The following is an 18,633-nucleotide window of genomic DNA, read 5'->3' as shown; positions in this document are numbered from 1 at the left end:
TTTGATTTATGTTATTTATTACAAATATATATATATACGGCCTCTGACAGAAACTATTCAAAGGCAACTCAAAAGTTAAAATGAAAATTGCAAATAAGACAAAACAGTGAAATTATTAAAATAGCAGCAGTTTAAAAACATGGTAAGAGAGGTGGTAGAGTGCACACTTTGCATGCAAATGTCCCGGGTTCAGTTCCTGGCGTCTCCAGGTAGGGCTACGAAAGACTCCTGTCTGACATCCTGGCTGGCAGGGAGGAGACAATATGGAGCTAAAAGCATCAATGGCTGGCCTGAATGGGCTTTCTATGAGATCAGATGCCATGTTATTTAACTCACAGACAATCTGGATGGCTCTAGGTGTGTCTCCCTAGGGAGGCTCTTCCACAGTCTGGGGGCCACAGCACAGAAGGTGCTTTCTCTATTCAACTTGCCCAGGTGGCAAGAGGACATGGAGGAAGGCCTCTGACAAGGGAATGACTTTTCTGGCTGGTTCACAGAGCAGCAGGAAGATAAGGAGGAGATGGATACTCTGAGATATTCTAGACCCAGGTGGACAAGGGCTTTCCTGCATCACTTAGTTTCACATCATGCTGGGAATAGCTTCACTTGACTAGCATCTGTATGTCATATGGTCCTTAAATGTATAAGAGCAGGACCAATATAGAAAATTGGCGGATGTAGCTATAATAGTGTTGTTTTTTTCCTATTAATTAACCCATTGTGAACTAATGAGCATCATGGTTCAGTGGAAATTTCAACGTGGGTTTCCTTGGACTAAGTCCAGCATTCTGACTGCTATACCACATGGTTTTGTGCAAGTATTAGGACAGGGGAGGAACCCACCATTAGGAGACTTGCTCATTATTCCCCTATAGCATAGCATTCCAGCAAATCTGATCAGTTTTGTACTTAGTCATTTTCTACGCAATGATGTAAGTTAATTTAAAAACAGAAACAAAATCCAAAGGGTTGCTTAAATGTATTACACCACTTGAGACATGTTCTTAAATAAAAAAAAAGTGTGCAGACTCACACTAATTCTTCTCTGGGGTGATCCTGATATTTCTTCAGGTAGAATTACATAATGTAACCCGAGGTACCACTGTAGATGCTAGTTGCCTTAATACTGGTACTTAAACACAGAGGTTGTTGAGCACCAGGTACTGGGGCATTTGATCACAGCTAAGACTCAATTTTCAAAACATTTTCTCATTGAATTCTATGATTACAATAACATCAGAGTATGCTATGATCCTTCAGATCAGAGAATCTGTGATCCTTGAGGAGCTCCTGGACCACTTCCAGGCAAGCATGGCCAATGGTAAGGGATGGTGGGAGTTATAATCCAGCAATGCCTGGTGAGCCACAGCTTCTCTGACCCTGCTATAGACCTTGCTAAATGTGGCACTTGTACAATCAGACACTGAAATGGCAGGGAGAGGGGATCTGTTCTAGTATAGGAGACAAATGAAAAATCTGTCCATCAATCCCTCACTTACCTGACCTTCTTAGTTAAGAGGAATGCAAATCACAGCAGAGATTCATGCAGTATGATGCCCAGTGCTGGAATATATTTCATTCTGAACTGCTTATACTTCCACAAGAAGTTTACAGGATGCTTAGCTTGAGGCATCCTAATGCACAACCACAAGAAAGCAAATGCATTGAATCCTCTTTCGTGCATTAGAACAAATAGTTTCCTTCATCTCCCTAATTGAAAAGCACAGCCAATGCAGTCATGTATTAGTGACAAATGTCCGGTGTATAGCACCCACAAACAACTTCGACCGTGCTGAACTATGGCTGAATCCCTAAATATCATACAGAAAATGTCCTTCAGCAAATAAAATAAAATAAAAATCTGCAAGTTGCCGTGAAGAACAAATAACCGGGAGCAGCTGTGTTGCTGAATGCCACCAAAACTGTCCTCGTGTCACATGATGGAGCAGCAGCACTTTGCTGGATAGTCTTTGGTATATACTTTATTCTCATTGCCAAAGATGTAGAAGGAATAGACTCTCTCTTTCCATTCATAGTCAACCTTTGTGAGTGGCACCAACTCAACTGTTTGTTTCTGAAAAAAAGAGATATATAATTCACTGAAAAACCTGCTCCAACGAGCAAACAGGGCCGGCCCTACCATTAAACTCCCTCAGGTGGCAGATGCTGAGCAGCAGTGGTAGCAGTCCCCTGGCTGCTCCTTCTAAGCACCCCTGAACACCAGACATTCCCCTGTGTTGGAAGCCACAGTTTGTATGCCACGTGGCCTGTTCTCAGCGACCTAAATTAGCTGGCTACTTCAAATGCTGTGGAGGATGCCATCCCATTTCTGGTTTTGTAGTAAGATTCAGCTGCCAGTACAATTGGCTTCTACACATCAAATAGGGAGGATGTTCCATCTTGCCTTTTGCTTCAGGCAGCAAAATGTCTTTGCCAAACCTGAGCTCAACTCTGTTTCTTTAGAAGAACTTTTATGCCCTGCCTTTCTGTCTTTAAAGAAGAGCTCCGACAAGACACCAGTGTGTCGACCCACAAATAGTTCCCCTTTGTTAGCTAAAGGAAGAAAATACTTGATATCTCCTGTGCCAGGTAAGAGATTACTCATCTGGTTCACTTTAGCATCCTGTATCTCAAAATAGCCAAGAGTTGAGCATTCCACACAGACAGCAAAACTCATGGCGAACTATCTGATATTCAGCTCATGGGTTGGATTCAGTTTGGAGGGTCATCCTTTGTGTAACACTGTAATACCCATAGTTCTAGTATGCTGTGGACTAGTTATTGAATGACTCCATTGTTCATCCCCCAGCTTGTGGTGATTAGTTAAAACTCATATGACTTCACATGAAATTACATTCACTAACAAGCTTATTGTGCAACTGTTCATGGCCGTGACAATTTTGACCTTATTGATACATACATCACAAGGAAGGAATTTCAGAAAAGCATTATGTGAAAAACTATTTCCTTTTGTTTTGGAACATCTGCCTATTGGTTCTCACAGTTCCCTTCCTCCCCCCCCCCCCGCCCTTTTCTTAAAAAGATTTTTTATTGATACAACAAGAAAAAAGAAAAAAACACAAATTCTAAATTACACACAGGAATAACTATAGACACATAATTTTCTTAGCAAACAATATAACATATATTGGTCTTAACACTAAAGACCCAACCTCCTGGCTATTCCATATTTTGATTTCATAATACTTATTGCCAATACACACTTTTATCATAATTAAACTTATTCTTAATATATCTAATTTCGTATATCTACCTTACAACTATTACTGAAGTTCCTCGAATGCCGCAACATTTCCCCCTTTTTGTTTTACAATGGCAGAGGATAAAAAACCAAAAACCGTTCCCCATTTGCAGGCACCATACAGTTCACCATACAACTTCCCTTTTAACTTTCCTAAAAAGTATTGGGATCTGGTATAGCCAGCAAAAATATTGTTAAGAATCTGCCCCTCTAAGTTAAAGTTACATCTCTCCCTCAGAAGCTCAGTAAAGGTGTGTGACCTGGGAGAGGGCATTCTGTGTGGCATCTCCTAGGTTGTGGAATTCCCTCCTCACAGAGGTATATCTGGCACCTTCATTGCATAGCTTCTGATGCATGCTGAAGATTCACCTCTTCACCCTGGCCTTTGACACATGACACATGTGTTTTCAAGACCCACTCTATTCCTGCAACTGTAATTCGTTTTAACCATTTCTTATTCTGATTTTAAAATTGTTGTATCCCCTCCCTGGGACCTGCTGGTGAAGGTTGGATAAGACATTTAATAAATAATAATGACATAGTAGAAGAAAAAGAATAAGAATAAGAAGAAGTTATGCCAAGCTACTGACAAGAAACAAACCCTAATCCTTTATTACAGGTATCCATTGATTCCATTTTCCACCTACCTGCCTCAGGACTCTGTGCAATCCTTCTGAGGTAAACTGTATATTGTGTTGTGCAATGAATGCTCGGGAATAGTCCTCAACTAATGGCTCTGGGAAATCAACTATGGGAAATACCTAGAGAACAAATAAAATACACTGCTATATTCACATTTGTAAAATATTGTTAAACTCCCAAGAAAAACCCAAAAAGTGGTGGCGTTGTTGTTTTGGGACAGAGATGAGGAACCTCGGGTCCAGGGGTCAAAAGTCAGCCCTCAGGGCCTCTCTGTCTGACCCATGGGGCTCTTCCCAGTGCCACACCCCTCACAGACGCTGCTTTGCACCTTCCTTGAATTTTATGATTGGCCCAAGGATGTCCTTGGGCTCTTTGATGCTCCTTGCTTGCCTGCGTGGAATACAGTATAGAAGCAGGGCGGATTTAGGGCTGTGCTAGCAGTACATACACACTGGGTGCTGAGCTGAGGGGACACCGTCTAAAAGCCCGAGTCGCTTGGCTTTGTGAAGGTGGTGTTGGGCTCTGATAGAGTCCTAGAATCTTCCTGTCTCCTTCCCAAAGCATAGTTAGTGCTTTCCCAGCTTTGGGAAGGAGGTAGGAGGGCTCTAGCACCCTGCCAACCCCTCGTGCTTCCTTCTCAAAGCCCAGTGACTTGCTTCCCTGCCTTTGGGAAGGCAGTGCAAGGATGGAGGGGGACAAATTTTGGTTTTGTACAGGGCACCATCGTACCCAAATCCACCACTGATAGAAGACAGGGTTTTGCCGCACCAAATACTTCTGTATAAATGGGAAATTTAACAGGTGCTGCTTCTCCTGCCATTGTGAGCCAAGGAAAACGCACATTGAAAATTCCCTTTCAATATAGCACTCAAATTCACAGTCAGTTGTTCTTTCTGGCAGTATCCTGTGATTGCCCTTATCAACCTTTTTAGGCCCACTTTTGTTTGGAATAGGAGTACCACATCATCTGCATATAGTAGAACTGAGATGGCCATGAACACTTCATTTGTTCTTTTAGAATGGCAATGGCACCCACATGAGAGGTGCCAGAATCCATGCGAGAGGTGCTGGAACCGAGTTCTGGCAAGTTCTGGCTGGGGGAAAAACCCCTGAGTATAGGGCATATAAACACCAAAACCAACCCAAATACTCTTCCTTTGCATGGGATAACAAAAAAAAAATATCGACATAGGAAATTCCCATCAATATTTCCTATTAAAAAAACAAATCCTTCTCACCTTATAGTTTTGATAAACACACATTTAACTGCTTACCTGGAGCTTGTATTTAAGCTCCTATTTAAAGTGTTTCCATAACCTGAATGACCTAACTTTCAAAAAATGTTTATGCATTATGTTTGGTATGGTAAAAAGGTAAAGGATGGTTAAGTCCAGTCAAAGGCGACTATGGAGTTGCGGCACTCATCTCGCTTTCAGGCTGAGGGAGCTGGCGTTTGTCCACAGACAGTTTTCCGGGTCATGTGGCCAGCATGACTAAACCGCTACTGGCGCACGGAGGACGAGTGCCAGAGCCCACAGAAATGCAGTTTACCTTCCCGTCGCAGCGGTACCTATTTATCTACTTGCACTGGCACGCTTTCGAACGTCTCAGGGATTCCAACTGCCAAGCTTCCAATCAACAAGCCCAAGAAGCTCTGTAGTTTAGACCACAGTGCCACCCACATCCCTATGTTCACTATATACACTATAGCACATCCATTATGTGGCTATAGAACTGCACTGCAACATTTAGAGAAGTGAAGGTTTTGAAAGAGGGCTGTGTTTTGGTTCACAGATTATTTCAGAAAGTGTGAATTAGGTAAGTTTAAATGTGAACTGAATTGAATTTATCCCCCATCCTGAGTATATCCACACCCCACAAAAGAAAAACAGCACCCATGTCCCCAGGCTATTTGGTTGAATGTGGCTTACCAAGGAACCTTCATCACTAACAATTTCTTTCCCAGTCACTTCTTGCAAATGGTGAACTGGGAAGCCAGAATTCTTGTCTGCTACATGTTCTAAAACATTGTTCTTCCTGTTGAGAAAACAGAAACGAAGAAGACACATTTGCTTTCTTTTTCAGGCACACGTTCAAGGACAAAGTAGGCTGGGCAAAGCGTAACAGTGCTGACCTCACAACATCCAGCTCCTAGACAGCACTGAAAAGATAAATTAATACAGCAAACCTGCATGTCTTCCCACTGATTGATTTCAGTGAAACTTAGTTCTAGGTAATTGTGTATAACTGCAATCTGAATGAAGGCTTTGCTTGTATCCTGATACAACAATTTCCCACATTGCTTTTGGATGACTCGGAAAATGTGTTTTGCTTAGCAAGGAATTTTGGCTCCAGTGATTTATGATGAGGTGAGATGAAAGTGGGGGGGGGGGGAGAGACTGGTCTGTGTGTGACTTGGTTGCTCGGTCATTTGGAGGTTTTTTTGTTGGCTCTACTAGCATTGCTATGGGAAAAATTCATGGACCACTAGAATAGCCTCGTATTTAACTATTTGTCTGGTCTCTAGACAAGAAATTAGATGCAAGTGAGCAGGGCCAATCAGAAGATGGTAGCATAAGGGCCATTTCCCCTGGGCCATAAACACAAAGAGAGCCTCAGATTTATACACTAGTTAATCTTTTGGTAGGGCTGCCATACGTCCAGAAATTCCCAGACATTCGAGCCGGGGGGGGGGGGAGCTCAAAAATTCTGGCAACGCTATTTTTTGGCATTTGATGCACAGGTTTTTTTTTATGAGCCTCAGACCATAATGTGGCACACTCAGCTCAGAGCTGCAAATATGAATTGTGATTTGGAAAAAGACACAAAATTGTTAACTGATGTAGATTTTGTCATTTTTAGAGTTTAATAAAATCTATTATAAAATTATTATTTCTGTTTTTACATATATATACGTTTTTACATATATATATATATATTTATATGTAATATATATATGTTAGAGAGAGGGGGAGAGAGGTTCTCACAGCACAAGATTAAACCATTGATAAACATGTCCTCTTAGCTCAGCTGATTTTTTTTGGGGGGGGAACCACAATAAAAACTAGTGTTTTTATTATGGTTTGGGGCCCTGAAAGTGGCCTGGACCTCTCTGGAATTCTGACAGGGCCTGCAGGTGAGTGAGCTGAAGTAGGGACGGATCATCCAGCCCACTTGGTTTTAACGCTGGCTTAGGATAAAGTGAAGAATCTTGCTCCATGGCCAACAAGGAAATATTGTGGGTCTGGCAGAAGACGGATGGAGTTCTCTGTTCCTCATCTACCAGCCCACTTTCCTTCCCTGCTGGCTGTAGAGGAAGACCAGCGGGGAAACCAAGTGGGCTGGTGGGCAAGCGATAGAGAGACCCGTCCCTTCTATGCAAGCCCACTTGGCAATTTTAAAAATCCTAGTAAGATGCTAATAAAAAAATAACAACAAAACAGTCTAGTAACTTTCCTGGATTTCAAGTCCAGCAGTCTGCATGGTGAAGAAAGGAAAGACGTGTCAATTGATGTTCTCTGTTGATGTACACTGGGCATTCCTAGCATAAAGCTTAATATAGCAAAAGCTGCAGAGAGTAGGGATGTGGTAGTGCAGCTGCCTTGCATGCAGAAGGCATCAGGGTCAATCCCTGGCATCTCAAGGAGAGACCTGTGTTTGAAACCCTGGAGAGCCACTGAAAGTCAAAGCAGACAATACTGAACTAGATAGAGTAATGGCCAGATTCCATATAAAGCCGCTGTAAAGATTCCTAGTACTCGGTGATGATCTCTGCTAATACCATGCCAAGGAATCACTCGAAAATGTTCAAGGGTTGTAGCAAGAGCACACCTTCATGGAACTCTTCTTCCTTTGGCTTTTCAACTTACCAAGTTATCGTAAGTTCGGTATGAAATAGCAAGACACCGCTTCCATTGCAACGGTAACACTTCAGCCAGCCATTGCCACGGCAATTGAAGCAACTGCGGAAGAGGAAGGTGGGAAAACACACACACACAAAAATGGGAAATAGGAAATGTGCACATACTTAACATTTAGAAGCAATATAATTCTTTACTCTGCATATGGCTAGATTTTTCTAAGTTGAATAGTTTCTAACAATTTCATCATTACTATGGACCAACGCTAAGACTTTCAGTATGGTTTACTGGTTTCAGTGCCACTGCTGTAAAATGGGTACATTGATACAGATGATCACAGGGGAGGTGAATGAGGCAGAGAGTGCTGAGAACACTGTATGTCCCCCCCCCAAAAAAAAATCACAATTGATCACAAATTCCCCTTGCTGAAATAACCGGGGGGGGTGGGGGGGTGAGCCAACTCAATAATCTCCTGCCATGCAACTTACTACAAGTGGTGTAAAGATAAAGGTAAAGGGACCCCTGACCATTAGGTCCAGTCGTGACCGACTCTGGGGTTGCGGCGCTCATTTTGCTTTATTGGCCGAGGGAGCCGACGTACAGCTTCCGGGTCATGTGGCCAGCATGACTAAGCCGCTTCTGGCGAACCAGAACAGCACATGGAAACACAGTTTACCTTCCCGCCGGAGCGGTACCTATTTATCTACTTTTACTTTGACGTGCTTTCGAACTGCTAGGTTGGCAGGAGCAGGGACCGAGCAACGGGAGCTCACCCCATCACGGGGATTTGCACCGCCGACCTTCTGATCAGCAAGTCCTAGGCTCTGTGGTTTAACCCACAGCGCCACCCACGTCCCTGATACAAGTGGTATAACTTACCACTTATTCACTTACCGATTCTTTCCTGAACCTGCGCACCACGAGCAGATATTGCTGTCCTCCTGTGAACCAGTCCCACCACAAGCCGAACACTTTTTCTACATTAAAGGACAAAACAAAATAATCAGGCATGCATGTGTGTATATCTTTGAAACTCGCTCTTTCCATTTGGAGAGTTGAGTGCACATTTGCCACGTTAAGTAGTGTGATGGGATGATGAGCTGCTTGTGCGTAAAATCGTATCCCCTCAGAGTTTGTTCAAGTCCACAAACCTCTGTCTGTGACGGAGCCCCTCAGACATGGCTCCTCTAGTCACTAGCAGATTCCGACAGTGGTTGCTTTCGGAATCGCTTCCAACATAAAAGCTCCTTAACGGAAACACGTCTTCTGGACTCTCTGTGTGACAGTTTCCGGCGAGGAGTGGGTGTCCCTACAGGAGGTCCTGAAACCTCCCCACTGTTTTCGCTGGAAGTGTCTCTGAGCCATCCCTCCAGCTCACTTTCCCTCAGCTCACCTCCTCTCCCCCTACTGGTTCCCTCTTCAGCTGCTGAGTCTCTCCCAACCTGTGTGAGCCCCTTCACCTCCCTTCCTTCCGATGGCAGTTCCCTGACATCCACCTCCCCTCCAGGGCCCCCTTCACCCCCTCTCGCCCCCTCCTCTACGGGCGGTGAGGAGGCAAAACCCCGGAATGAACTTCCTTCATCTTCCGATGTCTCGAACACTTCTCTCCACCTGTTGCGGTTCCTGGTCTCGAAGTACTCCTCCTCCTCAGAGTCCATCTCCCCTTCCCCTTCCGAGTCCGGGAATCCTTCCAACTCCTCCTCCTCATCGGTGGTCCCAAAGTATTCCCTCCGGAACCTCTCCACAGGCTGAGGTTTCCTTGGGAACCTTTGATGGAACGTTTCTATCAATACCTCGTCATTGATATCTTCTGCCATTGCCCAAGTGTTTTCTGACTCCGGTTCTCCTTCCCACGCTACCAAATACTCCACCTGATCCCCCTTCCACCTGGCGTCGAGGATTTCTGCCACGTGGCTGCTGCATTCTCTTTCTTCTATGACCGGTCCCCGAGTGGCCATCCCTTCTCGTCCCCCCTCATACGGTGACAGTAACGACCTGTGAAATACTGGGTGCAGTTTCATGTGGTTGGGTAACCGGAGCCTGAAAGCCACTGGGTTGACCTGTTGAATGACCTCAAAGGGACCCAATCTCCTGGGTCTTAATTTCTTACAACCTCCTTTGAACGGCAACCCTTGGGTTGACAGCCACACCCTATCTCCCACCCTTATGGTTTCACCTTCCCTTCGGTTCTTGTCTGCCTGCCTCTTGTATTCTTCCTTCGCCCTTTCTAAGTTGAGTTGGAGCTGACGATGGATTGCTTCCATTTCTTCTACAAAATGCTCGGCTGCCGGGACGCTCCATCTCTCCCCTTCTCCCCCTGGGAAAGCCCTGGGATGACACCCATAATTAGCCAAGAAGGGGCTCATCCCTGTGGACACATTCTCGGGATTGTTGTAGGCAAATTCCGCCAGCGCCAACTTTTCTACCCAGTCATTCTCTCTGTCATTGACATAACACCTCAGGTATTGCTGGAGGACACCGTTTGCTCTTTCCGCCTGCCCGTTGGTTTCAGGGTGCCGGGCAGTCGAAAAGTTGACCTCCACCTGCAGTAAGCTCATGAGCTTCCTCCAGAACCTGGAAGTAAATTGTTTTCCTCGGTCTGAGACCACCCTCAATGGCACCCCGTGCAACCTAAAAATGTGTTCTACAAATAACTTCGCTGTCTCTTCCGCCGTGACTGCATGCGAGCAGGCTACAAAGTGGCACATCTTTGTTAGTAGGTCTACCACCACCATGATGGCTGTTTTCCCCTTGGACTTCGGCAGATCAGTCATAAAATCTATCGACACTGCCTCCCAAGGTCGTTCTGGGGTTGGTAAGGGTTCTAATAGCCCCGCTGGCGCCCGCCTCTCCCCTTTGGCTCGCTGGCATTGCTCGCACCCTCTTACATACTCCCGTACATCTTCCCTCACCTTAGGCCACCAAAATTCCCTGGTGACCAACCACATGGTTTTGTGTTGTCCAAAATGCCCCGCCGTGGGGCTGTCGTGCAACTGCTTGAGTACCCTCCCCCTTAAGTCTCCTTCAGGGATATACAGTGCCCCTTTGTAATACAAAGCTCCATTTCTTTCCTCGAAACCCCCTGGTTCCTCTCCCTCACCCCTAAGACCTCTGAGCTTATTCTGGGCGTATTCATCATTCTCTGTTTCCTCTACCAGTTCTCCTTGTTCCACCAATGCCGCCCCACACACCCAGCGGTCCTCTGGAATGACATGTCTCTCTTCGGGTGCTCCCTCCCCCTCCAAATATTCAGGTTTGCGAGAGAGAGCGTCCGCCCTAATGTTCTCTGGGCCTGGCACGTAACAAATCTCAAAGTTAAATTTGGAGAACTCCTGGGCCCATCTCACTTGCTGTTGGTTGAGCACTCGTGCCGTCCTCCAATACTCTAGGTTCTTGTGGTCAGTGCACACTTGCACCTTATGTTGTGCGCCAATTAGCAGGTGCCTCCATCTCCGGAACGCCTCATGAATGGCTAGTAGTTCTCGGTCATACACCGTGTAGTTCCTCTCGGATTTGTTCAGCTTTCGCGAAAAAAAGGCACACGGTCTCCACTCTGACTCCTCCTTCCCTGGCTGCAGAAGCACCGCCCCAATAGCTCTGTCTGATGCGTCAGTTTCCACTCTCATCGGTTTTTGTAAATCCACATGCAGGAGTTGTTGTTCCGAGGCGAAGGCCCTTTTTAGTTCCTCAAATGCTCGCTCCGCCTCCTCAGTCCAAACGAACTTCTTCTTACTGCTGAGACAGTCCGTAATGGGCGCCGTCAGGTGGGCAAAGTTTCGGATGAACTTACGATAGAAGTTCCCAAATCCTAGGAACCTCTGCACATCCTTCCTTGTTTTGGGTGTTTTCCATTCCAGCACCGCCTGGACCTTGCCGGGATCCATGGCCAATCCCTTGTCTGACAGGCGATACCCCAGGAATTCCACCTCCTTGGTATGAAACTGACACTTCTCCAGTTTCACCCACAGCTGGTTGACTTGCAGCCTGCTCAACACTTCTCTGACGTCTCTCACATGCTGCTCCTCATTCTCAGAATACACCAACACGTCGTCTAAGAAGGCCACACAATTCTTGTAAAGCAAAGGCCCCAGGACGTGGTTCATAAACGATTGAAAGCACGCGGAGCCTGCTTGTAAGCCGAAGGGCATAACTAAATATTCAAATGCCCCCAAAGGGGTGAACATGGTGGTTTTCCATTCATCCCCCTTCCTTATTCGTATCAGGTTGTACGCCCCCCTTAGGTCCAGCTTTGTGAAAATCTTTCCCTTCCGCACCCTTGTCAAAATGTCGTCAATCCTGGGCATAGGGAAGGCCACTGGTTCTGACACTGCGTTCAAGGCCCTGAAGTCACACACCAGCCTCGGCTTGTTCGTGTTTTTTTTATCCACAAAAAACACTGGGCTGCCCCCCACCGCCCTGGACTCTCTGATGAACCCTCTCTTCAGGTTCTTGTCAATGAACTCCTTTAGCTCCTGCATCTCTCTGTCTGACATGGCGTACAGCTTGCCTACAGGGAGCTGTGCCCCAGGGAGTAAATTGATTTGACAGTCAAAGGGTCTATGCGGGGGTAGTTGGTCAGCTTCCCTTTCGCTGAAGACGTCGCGGAGATCTGCGTATTGTCGTGGTACCTTCACGTTCTCCGTTACTTCAGTCCCTGCTAGGGTGGCTTGGGCCCCTGCCAAACCCTTTCCCTCTTTGCAGTGTTCTAAGCAATGTGCTGAACCAAAAGAAACCACTCTCTGATGCCAGCCCACCAGCGGATCATGTAACGCTAGCCAGCTCATCCCCAATATAATGGGAGCTCCTCCCAAGGTGGCCACATTAAACGCTATCAGTTCGGTGTGCCTTGCCACCTTCATTATCATTGGGACGGTCTGCAAGCTGACTTCTCCTCCCAACAGCTCCCTGCCATCGATCGTGGTCACCTGCAGGGGGTTGCTTAAAGGGATCGTCTGTATCTGGTGTTCAGCTGCAAACTCTTTGCTCATGAAATTGCAGGAGCTGCCTGAGTCCAACAGCGCCTTTATCTTTAGAGGGTGTCCGTTTGGCAGCTCTAGCGCCACTTCTATCACTAGGGCGGGTTTAGGAGGTTCTGGCGTGGGCACTTTCACTGCTCTTTGGCCTGGCTGCTGTGCCCCGACGGTGGCAGCCAGGCGTTGGCTTTTACTTGCTCTGGTATTTCTTCCTCCCTTCCCTCCACAGCTCCCACCATCCCTTGCCATTCCTTCCTCTGGGGGCAGACTCTGGCAAAGTGACCTGGCTGTTGGCAGAGATAGCATTTCCGGGCGCCTTTTCCCTCCTTCTTTCCCCCCTCACTGGGCTTTGAAACTGCACGCACGCGCGCTGTTCCGATTTCCATCGGCTCTGCCGGCGGGAAAGTTGGCTCCGGAATGTCTGGAATGCGGAACTCCTTCCAATGTTCCCCCTTCCCTTCCCGCCTCTCCAATGCTCTTGCCTCCTGGCGCGCTCCTATGGTCAGCGCAGATTTGGTCAGCTGGTCCATAGAATCCGCCCTGGGGCCCCGGGAAAGTTCGTCTTTCACAGCCGAAGAAAGCCCTTCTTCAAATAGCATTTGAATGGGTTCCGCCGATAAGTCCCACCCCAATCTGTGAACCAGCATGGTGAACTCAGTCCAGTACTCACGGACAGATCGGCTCCCCTGTTTGCAAGCCATTAACTGTCTGCGCACCACTCCCTGTTCAATATCGCTGGAAAACATCAGATCCATGGCGCGAAAGAACTTCATTGTGTCCTTTAGGACGTCACTATTCTCTGCCATCAGGGGTCTAACCCAGTCTCTCGCCCCCTTTTCAAGATGCCCAATCACGAAAGCCACTCGTGATTCCTCGTCAGGGAATTCATCAAACTGCAGATTGAGGGCATATTGCATCTCTGTCCGAAAGCCATGATAGTCTTTGGGCTCCCCCCCAAACTTCTGCACCAATCCTGGTACCTTTCTGGCGAGCTGGGTGGCTTTCCCCTTTTTGTCTGCATCCTGAGCCCTCCTCTCCTCAAGCCTCGCCGTCTGCAGCGCTAGCTGGACCTCCAACACCCGGTACCTTTCTTCCAGGCTTGGACCCGCTCCAGCTCCTGCTTCTCCGGTTCCGGCTGGGTTGCTCATGATGCCTTCTCCTGCACAAGCTGCTTTCAAAGACTGTCGGAATGCTGTGATGGGATGATGAGCTGCTTGTGTGTAAAATCGTATCCCCTCAGAGTTTGTTCAAGTCCACAAACCTCTGTCTGTGACGGAGCCCCTCAGACATGGCTCCTCTAGTCACTAGCAGATTCCGACAGTGGTTGCTTTCAGAATCGCTTCCAACATAAAAGCTCCTTAACGGAAACACGTCTTCTGGACTCTCTGCGTGACAGTTTCCGGCGAGGAGTGGGTGTCCCTACAGGAGGTCCTGAAACCTCCCCACTGTTTTCGCTGGAAGTGTCTCTGAGCCATCCCTCCAGCTCACTTTCCCTCAGCTCACCTCCTCTCCCCCTACTGGTTCCCTCTTCAGCTGCTGAGTCTCTCCCAACCTGTGTGAGCCCCTTCACCTCCCTTCCTTCCGATGGCAGTTCCCTGACAAGTAGGTTGTGATTTTACCTACAAACAGAATGCAACAAGTGTGCCTGCAACCAAATGTTGCAGTGTAGCCTCCAGTGAGTGCTCCTGTTCAGGGTTCCACTCTCTCCAAGCTGGGCATGTTGCATAAGCAGATCCTACTGTATCAGATCAGTGGCTTAGTATCCTGTTCTGAGAGTGGAAAACCAGATGCTTTTGGGAAACCCAAAGCAGGACCAGAGCATGAGAAAACTCTCATTTCCTGTGGTTTCCAGCAAACACATTATTCATATAATTTAAATAAAAAACAGTTCTTTTACGTTTTGAATCGAAAGTAAATATCAATTGCAAAAAACCCCCAGAAATTTCAGAAAAGAATTTGGCAATGTTTCCATCATACAATACCTTGCCAGTTCCTTTACAAGGCTGACACATAGTTTCACCACGTCTTTTGCAGTTTGGACAGTCCTGAAATCAAAGCAAGGAATGAAGTATAACTGAAAATGATTTGGGAAACTTATTCATTCATTCATTTAAGCTGCCCTTCATCATATGATCTCAGCGTGGTTCACAGAATAAAACACAGGATGAAAAACAAGTGCATAAGTAAAACAAAACGGCAAAACGAAACATCTGCAATGCGGAAGTGTGGGAAAAGCAGACAGGGAGGAGTAGTCTCCCTCTATAACCATATATATATTCTACTATCTATGAAAAAGTCTATGCTTGAATCAACCCAAAATCTTTACTCTTTTTATGATAGAAATCCCTAAACTACAGTCAACTTGTTCAATGTTATGATCTCGTTTTAGCAAGACATCCTATAGGTGGCTTTATATAAAGGTGTAATAAAAGGGGGAGAAACCCCAAAGCAGGTTGCAGTAGTCAGTTCTCACTTAAATCTGGCACTTCTGTTTCTTGATATCAACCTTTGGTTTCCACTTTCCACATTAAAAGAAATGACATGGACCAGCAATGCTATAATAAAAGCAATTGTTAGGAGCAATGAGAATGGAAGGACATGGTTCAGATTGAATCAAGTGCTCAAAGATTTCCAGTTTCCTCAGCGTGGAGAAACCTATTGAAGTGAGGCATAAGGTGTCATTCACATAATATTATTAAGAACTCACTTACTTTCCATTGAAATTAAATGGTAGATTTGCACTTCAGCACCAACTTAAGATACATTGATTTCAGTTGCCCACTTAGAGGATGTACCTAGACTATTGCATTTTAGCATGGAGAGACCACCTAAATAGTTTTGTTTTTGCGCCCGCTTTAAAGGAAACCACACAGCCTAGTGAAAAAATATCCATGCTTTGTTCTTCTGGGTGGATACAAATCAGTTTTTCATGGCAACTTGCCCATTTGAAATGAAATACACACACCAGACTATATAAACCAAAGGGGGGAAAATACTCCCTGCCAAATCCCCATACGTTAAAAAAAAAAAAACTTTCTCCACTAATATATTATCTCGCAGTAAAAACAATGCTCTCTGCCAAGATCATAAATTGCGGGAAGAAGCAATTAATACCAGGCTGGGGGACGCTGTTTGTTTCAGAGTATTTAAAGTAACTGGTTTCAGAAGGGGTGCAACTTGTGCTAAGTTAAGCCAAAAGCACTTTGAATTTCTCAATTCTATTTTATTTTACTTTTTATGATATATTTTCTACGGTGCTGCTGTAATTTCAGTAAGTTCTGACCCAGTAGTGGGCCCTGACCCATCAGTTCAAGGTGAATAGATCAGGAAACCTGAGTTCAACCACTGATTGCATACATGGCTTTAGTCTTGAAGAACCAGCAAGGCAGAAAGCAGAGCCGGCCCCATGAGGCAGAGTGAGGCAGCCATCTCAGGCGTTACCCTACAAGGGGGACTGCTCCACTGCTCAGCTTCACCGCTGGTTTCCCCAGCCTCAGGGCAGAGAGAGACCAGTGGGAAAGCTCTGTGGAACACCTCCCCTCCTGTCACCTGAATGGAGGAGCTGATGGGAAGCACCACAGCTTGGGTGGGAGTCAGGATCTGAAAAGGATGCCCCCTGCCCAGCAGGGGAGACTCTACACGCAGTCAGGGAAAAGGCCTTACAGAATTTGCACCCTCACATCACAGAGGCAGCAGCAGAACATTTCACCTCCAGCACAGAAATGCCTCAGGTCTCCCCTGGTGGAAAATGTCAACAAGGCCGTAATACCATACATTCTTCTCCATCTTGTTCTATTTGCTGCCTGCCTTTTAGGGAGACTCACAGAAATAAGCCCTATTGAACACGGTGGGTCTTACTTCGGAGGAAACATGCACAGGGTTGCATTGTAAACCCCACTGAACTCCTGTGTAGAGCAGCCAATGGCTTGTTATTTTCTTACCTCTACTGAGTACGAATGGGGCACTGGAATATGCATTTCACAGTCCGTAAACAAAGGAGGTTCATCCACTGTTATATCCCATGGGAGAGGTGGTATTCCAACAGCAAAGGAGTCTACAAATCCACCTGGAAGAACAGAAGCCACCATAAAATTAGTAAGAATGATGTACCCCACCTTCAATGGCAAAATGACAGGTTGACAAATGACCTGCCTTTACTAATGTTTGTCTCAAAGTGGGTAGATATTCTGGGATTTTTCAACCAGAACAGCAGCTTTCCCTGAATCATCGGTGCTGGTTAAATTTTTTCAGCAGTACAATACAATAGGACAAGTAAATATTATGGTTTTCTCCCTTGAGAGGCCCTAGAGCAGGAGAAACCAACATGGTGCCCTCCAGTTGTTGATGAACTACAACGCAAATCATCCTTGACCACTGTCAAAGCTTGCTGGGGCCGATGGATGTCATAGCTGAACAACACCTTTAAATCCATTTTTCATGTATGCTAGCGTCTCCCAACCTTGTACCCTTCAGATCTTGTTGGACTCCAGTTCCTATCAACCCCAGCTAGCACAGCCAATGGTAAGGGATGATGAGAGTTGGAATCCAAAATATCTGGAGGGCAACAAAAAGGGGAAGGCTGATCTATACAGATACCAGAATGGTATACAGAGGCATAAAACAAAACAAGACAGTACAATAAAACAAGTACAATATAAACATATTAGGGCAACAGCAATAGCAGAGCAGACTAATAACCACCAGTGCAAAACTTTAAAAAGCATAGATTTTAATCTGGCACCTGAAGGATTTCAATATTGACACCAGTGGTACTCCTATGGGGAGCGTGGTACTACCACAAAAAGGCACTCTCTCTCATTGCCATATAACAAACTTCCACTGAGGAACTTCCTTCTCTGAAGAAATTAAGGCAGAGGAATGTAGCAAAGGGACTGAGTTGCCTTCAGGTATTTTGAGTCAACAGCTCTAAATAATAGAGCTGTATGAAAAGTAACCCAAAACTCCCTATTCTCTGGTCTCAATACGATTATTATTTTTAAATGCTCTTTTTATTATGCATTTGATGTTTAGTGTTGACTGCTTTCATACTTGATATTTTTATCAGCTTTTTAAAAAAATTTTTTACAATTGTTGGTGTTTTTATCATATTCTTATTGTCGTTGTTGTAACAACACACTGCCTATGTGTAGAAAAGCAGGATTTAAATTAAAATTATAACCAAATAATTAAATAAATATTTTGAGAAGTATGGGAGGCCTTTGGACTACACTGTTGGGTACCGTTTCCTTCTCTGCCTTTAGAGAGCAGAGAATGGCTGAATCGGAAGTCCCGTTCTGTGGAAAACCTATGAAGAGTTCAAGAATCACCATGGGAACTAAGGAGCCTGTACTTTTCAGTCTCCTCTGAATAGCGTGAGATAGTACAATGTTAATTATTCTTCTGCTGCATTAAATAATTTGCTCCCCTCCAAAGAGGAATATGAGCAGTCTTTCTTTTCCTGAAAGGAAGGATGTCTAAATCTTTCACACCCTGAGCTCAAAGTAAGCTAATTTCATTCTAACTGGTTGTATATGAGGAAATATGACTCCTGTCAGCAGCTGCCCACAACCTCACAACTTCTGCTGGAAATAGAAAGGAAAGAGCAACCTGCTTTCTAAATTGGAAGATGTGTAGTAATTATGTTAGCTTTACTTAATTGCAGACTTCCCTCTAGGAGCTCAGAACACAAAATATAAAACGACCTTCAGATTAGGACAAAAGAAAGAACAATCGGCCCAAGTTCACCCAATTCACCTACATTGCTGAGGGAAATTTGAGCACAGGTTTTTCCAGAGACTTCCATATGCTAATCACGATGCCCCTCTTTATTTGGTAGCTGGAAAGGTACACAGTAACAAACTATCAGAGAAGGAAGCTTAATTTGGAAGCTGGAAAA

General features: G+C 45.4%; 1 protein-coding gene across 4 annotated transcripts in view; it reads right to left on the bottom strand.

Moving 5' to 3' along the window:
• The window catches only part of LOC308471616 (protein SSUH2 homolog), a 31,115-nt gene continuing 12,482 nt past the window's right edge, over positions 1-18,633 (bottom strand). For all 4 annotated transcript variants that reach the window (XM_080995846.1, XM_080995848.1, XM_080995847.1 and 1 more), the window contains 7 exons: positions 16,679-16,803; positions 14,720-14,782; positions 8,659-8,741; positions 7,774-7,866; positions 5,836-5,941; positions 3,910-4,023; positions 1-2,074 (listed from right to left, as the gene is read on the bottom strand). In XM_080995846.1, the coding sequence (XP_080851972.1) occupies positions 1,934-2,074; positions 3,910-4,023; positions 5,836-5,941; positions 7,774-7,866; positions 8,659-8,741; positions 14,720-14,782; positions 16,679-16,803 (725 nt within the window). In that variant the 3' untranslated portion in view covers positions 1-1,933. The remainder of the gene's footprint in view (positions 2,075-3,909; positions 4,024-5,835; positions 5,942-7,773; positions 7,867-8,658; positions 8,742-14,719; positions 14,783-16,678; positions 16,804-18,633) is intronic.

This window comes from Podarcis pityusensis (genome assembly GCF_964106645.2).
Source record: "Podarcis pityusensis genome assembly, chromosome: 2".
Taxonomy (NCBI): Eukaryota; Metazoa; Chordata; class Lepidosauria; order Squamata; family Lacertidae; genus Podarcis; species Podarcis pityusensis.
The sequence above is the reverse complement of the archived record's forward strand: the minus strand, read 5'-3'. Positions and strand labels throughout refer to the sequence as shown.